At 39.9% G+C, this 7,588-nt stretch overlaps 1 protein-coding gene across 1 annotated transcript in view; it reads left to right on the top strand.

Moving 5' to 3' along the window:
• CPA6 (carboxypeptidase A6) overlaps positions 1-4,182 on the top strand; it is a 380,767-nt gene extending 376,585 nt beyond the window's left edge. Inside the window, exon 11 of the mRNA XM_004697528.2 lies at positions 3,544-4,182. Coding sequence (XP_004697585.1) covers positions 3,544-3,731 — 188 coding nt within the window. The 3' untranslated portion in view covers positions 3,732-4,182. The remainder of the gene's footprint in view (positions 1-3,543) is intronic.
• Positions 4,183-7,588: the final 3,406 nt, after the last annotated feature.

The following is a 7,588-nucleotide window of genomic DNA, read 5'->3' on the forward strand; positions in this document are numbered from 1 at the left end:
GCTTCTCCCATTTGGGCTTTGTTGCTTTTGAGCTAGATGGCCGCTTGTTTACCTTCAAGCCTTTAAGACCCTAGCTGCTATATCTTTTGATAGCCGGGCACCATCAGCTTTCTTCACCACATTTGCTTATGCACTCATTCTGTCTTCAGTGATTGTGTCAAGAGGGTGAGCATCAAGGAATGCCAGTTTAATAGAACAAAGTATTCTTGCATTGAGGGAGTACTTGAGTGGAGGCCCAATGTCCATATAGTATGCACATAGATCTATTTACCCATCCTCATAGATAAATATATTTACATATGTACATGCCTTTATTTAGACCTCTATAAATGCCCATTTGCCTTCTAGTTCTTTCCTCTATTTTCTTTTACTTTGAAGGTGGCAATTCTTGTTCTACATTACCAAGTACTTCAAGTGTTCTTCACTCTGAGCTAGCTAAACTTTGTCATCTGAATATCACAGATAGTTAATAAGCCTTCCTCTAATCCTGATGCCACTTTCTTCTTCATATAATTCAGCTTCTCAGATGATTTGCTCAGTAAATGACAAATAAGTATGGTGAGAGGATACAACTCTGACACACCTTTCTTGATTTTAGACCATGTAATATTCCCTTGTTCTGTTCTCACAGGTACCTCTTGATCCATGTATAGGATCTGCACAATTAAGTATTCTGGAATTCCCATTCTTCTCAAGGCTATCCCTAGTTTGTTATGAGCCACACAGTTGGATGCCTTTCTATACTCAATAAAACACAAGTAAACACCTTTCTGGTATCCTCTGCTTTCAGCCAAGATCCATCTGAAGTCAGTAATAATGTCCCTTGTTTCATATCCTCTTCTGAATCTGGCTGGAGTTTCCCATAACTCCCTTTCAATGTATTGCTGCAACCATTGTTGAATGGATTTCAGCAAAATTTTACTTCTATGTGCTATCAATGATATTGTTCTATAATTTGTGAATTCTTTGGGGTCATGTTTCTTTGGATTGGGTACAAATATGAATCTCTTCCAGTTGTCTAAGTAACTGTTTTCCAAGTTTCTTGGCTTAGATGAATGAGTGCTTCTAGTATTTTATCAGCTTGTTGAAATATTCCAATTGGTATACCATTAAATCCTGGAGCCTTGTTTTTGGCTAATGCTTTTAAGGCAGATTGGAGTTCTTCCTTCAGTAATATGCTACTTCTTGGAATGGCTGAATGTCAACTAGTTCTTTTTGGTGAGGTGATTCTGTGTACTCTTTCCATCTTACTTTGGTACTTCCTATATCATTCAATATTTTGTTCTTAGAGTCTTTCAATCTTTAACTCAAAGCTTGGATTTTTTCTTCAATTATTTCAATATAAGGTATACTGAACATGATCTTCCTTTTTTTTCTAACTCTAGGTCTTTGCACATTTCATTATAATACTTTATCTTCTTGAGCTGCCCTTTGAAATCTTCTGTTCAGCTCATTGACTTCATAATTTCTTCCATTTCCTTTAACCTATAATTAAGAGCAGTTTTCAGAGTTTCTTCTGGTATCCAATTTGAGGTTTTCTCTTTCCTGTCTTTTTAATGAGCTTTTCTTTCTTCACATATGATGATGTCCTTGATGTCATCCCCCTGCTCATCAGGTCTTCTGTCAGTAATGTTCAATGAATCAAATCTATTCTCGAGATGTTCTTGAGATTCAGGTGGGATGTATTCAATGTCATATTTTGACTCTTGTGGACAATGTCATAATTTGGCTCCCATGGACTTGTTTTAATTTTCTTCAGCTTCAACCTGAACTTACATATGAGTAATTGATAGTCTGTACAATTGTCCTTGGCCTGGTGATATTGAGCTTCTTCATTGTCTCTTACCATGGATGTAGTCACTTTGACTTCTGTGTATTCCAACTGGATAAGTCCACATGTGTGGTCATCTTTTGTGTTGTTGAAAAAAGGTATTTGTGAAGAAGTCATTGATCTTACAAAATTCTATCATGAGATCTCCAGCTTCATTTCTAACAACATATTTTCCAACTACTATTCCTCCCTCTGTTTCCAACTTTTGCATTTCAATCACAAATCATAATCAATGCATCATGATTGTATGTTTGATCAGTTTCAGATTAAAGACATTGGTAAAATTCTTCAATTTCCTCATTTGCTTTCATAGTTGGTGCATAAATTTGAATAATAGCTGTGTTGACTGAATTTCCTTGTATGCTCATCGATATTATCCTATCACAGACAGCATTGCATTTAAAGATAAATCTTGAAATGTTCCTTTTGATAGAGAATGCAATGCCACTCCTCTCCCATCTGTCATCTGGCATAGTAAACCATACAATTTTATGATTCAAAATAGCGATACTATTCCATTTCAGCTGATGCCTCAAATATCTATCTTTATACATGCCATTTCATTTTTAATAACTTCCAATTTCCCTAGATTCATACCTTGTTCATTCAAAATTTCAATTATTACTAGATGTTTGAAGCAGTTTCTTCTCATCTTGAGTCATGCCTCATCAGCAAATGAAGGTCCAGGAGGCTTCACTGCATCCACGTCATGACAGCCGACTCCATTGTGAGAACTCTACTGTGAATCAGACTCTTCCCCAGTCATATTTTGAGTGCCGCCTGACCTGTGGGGCTCATCTTCTGACACTCTATCTGACAATGTTCAGCTACTATTCGTGAGATTTTCAGTATCTGAAAACGTTTCACTGCATTCATAGCATGTTCGGGGGTTAATTCCTCAAAAGTAGATGGCCTGCTCCTTCTTCATAGTCTGTTCTTAGTTTGGAGGCTCTGCTGAAACATGTTCACTTTGGATGACCCTTCTGTTATTTGAAATACTGGTGGCATAACTTCCAGCAACACAGAAGCCACCACAGTATAACAAACTGACTGGCAAGTCCTGGGATTACAAACTGGGAAGTGACTATATTATTACACAACATTGACATTAAATAACTTCACTAAACAATAGCTACATTACATCACTATATAACTGCAAAACCACTGAGAATTATGGACCAGCCAAATCAACACATATTTTGAGGAGACACAATTCAATCCATACAATGAGTTTGTTTATGAGTGAATAAATGAGGGTGGAAATGAGTGCTGCTAGAATTCATATTGAGTAATTTTGAGGCCATCATGCTGGGAAAGTATTAATACTTAAACTGGATCTTCAAAACCGCTATAGAACTACTATTAAATAATTCCTATTGAAGTGGTATTTAGTTGGAAGATTTAGAATAATTCAGTAAACAGATATTAGGTGCATATTTTGAAAATTAAAGACTCTTTAGTAGAGATTAATGGGTCCTGGGGCTCACTGGGTTAAGCATTTAGGTTGCTAGCTCCAGGGCTGGATGTTCAAACCCACCAGGCACTCCACAGGCAAAAGATGAGGCACCTGTAAATATTTACACTCTTAGAAACCTTCTGGAGCTATTCTACTCTCTCCTAAGGGGACACCAGAGGTTGAATCCATTTGCAGCAGTAAGATTGGTTTCAGTTTTGATTGCATTGAGGTCATTGTTTGTTTGTTTAACTTTCAGATGTGAGCTCTGGAAACTCAATGGACTGGGCCTATAAAAATGGAATACCCTATGCGTTTGCTTTTGAACTCCGTGACACTGGGCACTTTGGCTTTCTGCTGCCAGAGGTGCTCATCAAGCCCACGTGTACAGAGACCATGCTGGCCGTGAAGAATATCACGATGCACCTGCTCAAGAAGTGTCCCTGAGGGATCCCAACCGTCAAGTGCCAGAGAACGAGTGGACTCTGGAGGGTGGCTACTTGGATGGAAGCAAATTATTTTTAAAGAGAAGAAAAATTATGGACAGTGAGCATATCTGGGTACTCTTAAAGGACTTTGTCATGCAATTTGACTCCATGACCATGGCGAATGGTCATTATGACATCGCGTAGTTTCTTGTAAAAGAAGCTCATCTTGTCCTGGTGGCCCAGTGAGGTAAGCATTAGATTGCTAACCAAACAGTCGGCAGTTCAAACCCACCAGTCGCTCTTCTGGAGAAAAGTCGAGGCTCTCTGCTCCTGTCACTCTCTGTAGCCTTGGCAACCTTATATGCAGCCACTCTGAGGCGGAACCGATTCACTGGATGTGGGTGGGATATCCCCTTAGAGTTTTATTTGGTTAAGGTACAAGATTACGTTCAAATGTTTTTGTCCCGAGAACTGTACAAAGTAATGAAGGGTATCAATAAACCACCATTCTATCAATTAAGATCTGGGCTATGAATGATGTTAAATCACTTTGTTCTCAATTGAAATGGAAATTTTTGAAAAGGAAAGAACTGATGATATTTCTTAATATAATAGAAAAACAATTTATCAAGATTTCAACTTATTCATATCTTCATTCCATGGCATTATTACTATATACCAATATAGCAAGATAGAGCAACTTACACGACTGTGAGTGTGTCACTTAAAAAAAATAATAAAAAGGGCAAACACTGAGAGGTCAAGCACAGTATTAAGATATTAACAGTATAATAAAACTTATTCCTCTCAAACTATGAGGTAGACACTATCATCCTCATATTTCAAATAAAGTAATTAATGTTGTGGATTTGTTATAAGAAGAAAATGATGTGGATTTCCATTTCCAGGGATCTGAGAGGGTGGGTATCTAGACTGCTGGTAATAACAAACAATTCTGGATAAAATATAATTTTAAAATATTCTTAAAGTAATCAGACAGAAAAGAAAGGGAATTGAGTGACTCCAGCAAGATAGTAAATTAGAAAGACAGGCTACCCAGACCCTTTACACCAAAAACACAAGAAACTAGAGGAAGCAGATCCAAATCCAGGAACCCAGAGCTACAGAAGAAAGGATAGAGAAGTGAATCAAGTACTGACTGTGAGAACAAGTAGAATAAAAGTGGAAAACAAGGAAACGAATGGAACAATGATGCTAACTGGCCTGACATAGCACCACCATTTTGAATTTTTGCAAGCAACATTCAGATTGGGATGAAACTCTATAATTTTCTCTGTTCATCCAAAACCACACAAGTCCCCACACCAGTGACTGGCAACCAGAAAGAAATTCACTTTCCCCTGTTTCCCATACCCTCATGGTGGCCAGAAATGTGGTCTGCTCCCACCCTCACCCACCCAGCAGCCAGGACCCACTCCCTGCTCAGTCCCTGTCCTCCTGAAATCAGAGGCATGCTATAGTGGGTTAGGCACCAGGCTCCTGTTACCCCAAGTTTGGAAACCTGTGCTCTCTGCCTCCTTAGGTCAGCAAAGCAGGTGCTCTACTCCCAGTTGGGCCCTGGGATGTAAGAAACTTGTTCTGGGTCCAGTTACCCTGATCCAGCCATCCTCTGAGCTGGCAACATATCCTAAATGTCCTCTGAGATAGAAGGAACTCCTTCTGAGACCAGGTCCCTTGACCCCAGGCAACTTCTAGGCCAACAAGAACTCCATCCAGAACTGGGTGCCCTGATCTGCCCTCATTGACCTCCTGAACTGGCAGATCATGCCTATCTAAACAGAATTCCATGTACCCTGTAACCTCCTCGGCTGGCAAGAGCACCACCCAAGAACAAGAGAACAAAAGAACAAAACAAACAACAAAAATAACAACATGAAAATGTTAAATTTTAAAAAGGGAGAAATGAATAGACAGCAAGATGGAAAAGGTTTTCTCTTTTCTTTTATTTTCTTGCCATTCTCTTGGCTTCCTTTCTTTTTCTGGTTTTTTCTTTTCTTGTTTGTTTCCTTTATCCTATTTCTCTTTTCTTTATTCCCTTCCTTTCCCCCTTCCACAGTTTTGTGTGTGTGTTTCTTTTTTTTTTAGTCGTTCTATTAGGGACTCATACAAACTCTTATCACAATCCGTACATACATCAATTGCGTAAAGCACATTTGTACATTCATTGCCCTCATCATTCTCAAAACATTTGCTCCCCACTTAAGCCCCTGGCATCAGCGCCTCATTTTTTCCCCTCCCTCCCCACTCTCCCCTCCCTCATGAACCCTTGATAATTTATAAATTATTATTTTGTCATATCTTGCCCCGTCCAACGTCTCCCTTAACCCACTTTTCTGTTGTCCTTCCCCCAGGGAGGAGGTCACATGCAGATCCTTGTAATCGGTTCCCCCTTTCTACTCAACCTCCCACCTCCCTGCCAGTATCGCCACTCACACCACTGATCCTGAAGGGATCATCCGCCCTGGATTCCCTGTGTTTCCAGCTCCCATCCACACCAGTGTACATCCTCTGATCCAGCCAGACTTGCAAGGTAGAATTCGGATCATGATAGTGGGGAGAGGTGGGAGGGAGGAGGAAGCATTTAGGAACTAGAGGAAAGTTGTATGTTTCATCATTGCTACATCACACCCAGCTGGCTTGTCTCCTCCCTGAGACCCCTCTGCAAGGGGATCTCCAGTGACCTACTAATGGGCTTTGGATCTCCACTCCGCACTCCCCCGGCCCATTCACTATGGTAAGATTTTTGGTTCTGATGATGCCTTACACCTGATCCCTTCAACACTTCATGATCGCATAGGCTGGTGTGCTTCTTCCATGTGGGCTTTGTTGCTTCTCAGCTAGATAGCCGCTTGAACACGCATGGAAACAACAAGTCCAATGAACCTGAACCTGAGCTTCAAGGACTAATACTGGAGGAGTGGCATGATACTTGACTATAACCACTGGCTACTTGAGGGCAATAATCACATTAGAAGGGCTTACGTAGAGTGAGAGAAAAAATGTGGAACAAAACTTAAATCATAAAGAAAAGACCAGGTTTATACATGTGCTCAATTCTAGGTCTGAAGGGTGACTTACGGCCATAGCGTCTGAGGTTCCATCAATCTTATTCCATCGCTGTGACTCAATTTTGAGCCAGACAATAGACATGTCTATAAAGGGAACAATAACATAAGGAATGTATGTACTCCGTAGATATGGGTAGGAAATAAAATGTAGATGAATTGTTGAATGGAAAACTGATTTGCTCTGTAAACCTTAACCCAATTCACAACAAAAAGTTTCAAAAGAAAGTAAGCAAGGAATCCTCAGCCAGACCATGAGTGAAGCCAGAAACCCAGAAAAGTGAGCAGCACACTGTTCTCTCGAGGGCCATTTGTCAAACCTGGTGAGCCATGACTTTGACTTTCACAGCATTTTTGGAAGGAGAATAGAGAACAAAGCCCAGGCCTACTCCACAGTGGGAAGTCTAATTGCAGATTCTTCTCCCACCAGGCATGCCTTCAATATATAGGTAAAGTATAAATAAAAATTCCTTATTACCTCCAATGGACTCAAGGAAAACTGACTATGTCAACTTTTGGCATGAGTAGAGGGAGGAGAATTGTCACTGAGAAATTGGAACCACAAATCAGCCCTTGCACAGGTGTGCAACCCAAATTTCGGGCTACCTGGGAAGTCTGATAGACTAACCAAAGATTTAATTCAGGTTAATACAGATTAGTAAAATGCATACAGGACAAGAGGAACCTAAGTGAGAAAAGACAATAGCATGAACGTACAAGAAATTGTGAAAATAGAAATAATTAAACAAAGACTATAAAATAACTGCCTAACCCCTTGCAGAGGGGTCTC

Source organism: Echinops telfairi, unplaced genomic scaffold, assembly GCF_000313985.2.
Source record: "Echinops telfairi isolate 266 unplaced genomic scaffold, ASM31398v2 ScPeMD7_1;HRSCAF=3_0, whole genome shotgun sequence".
Taxonomy (NCBI): Eukaryota; Metazoa; Chordata; class Mammalia; order Afrosoricida; family Tenrecidae; genus Echinops; species Echinops telfairi.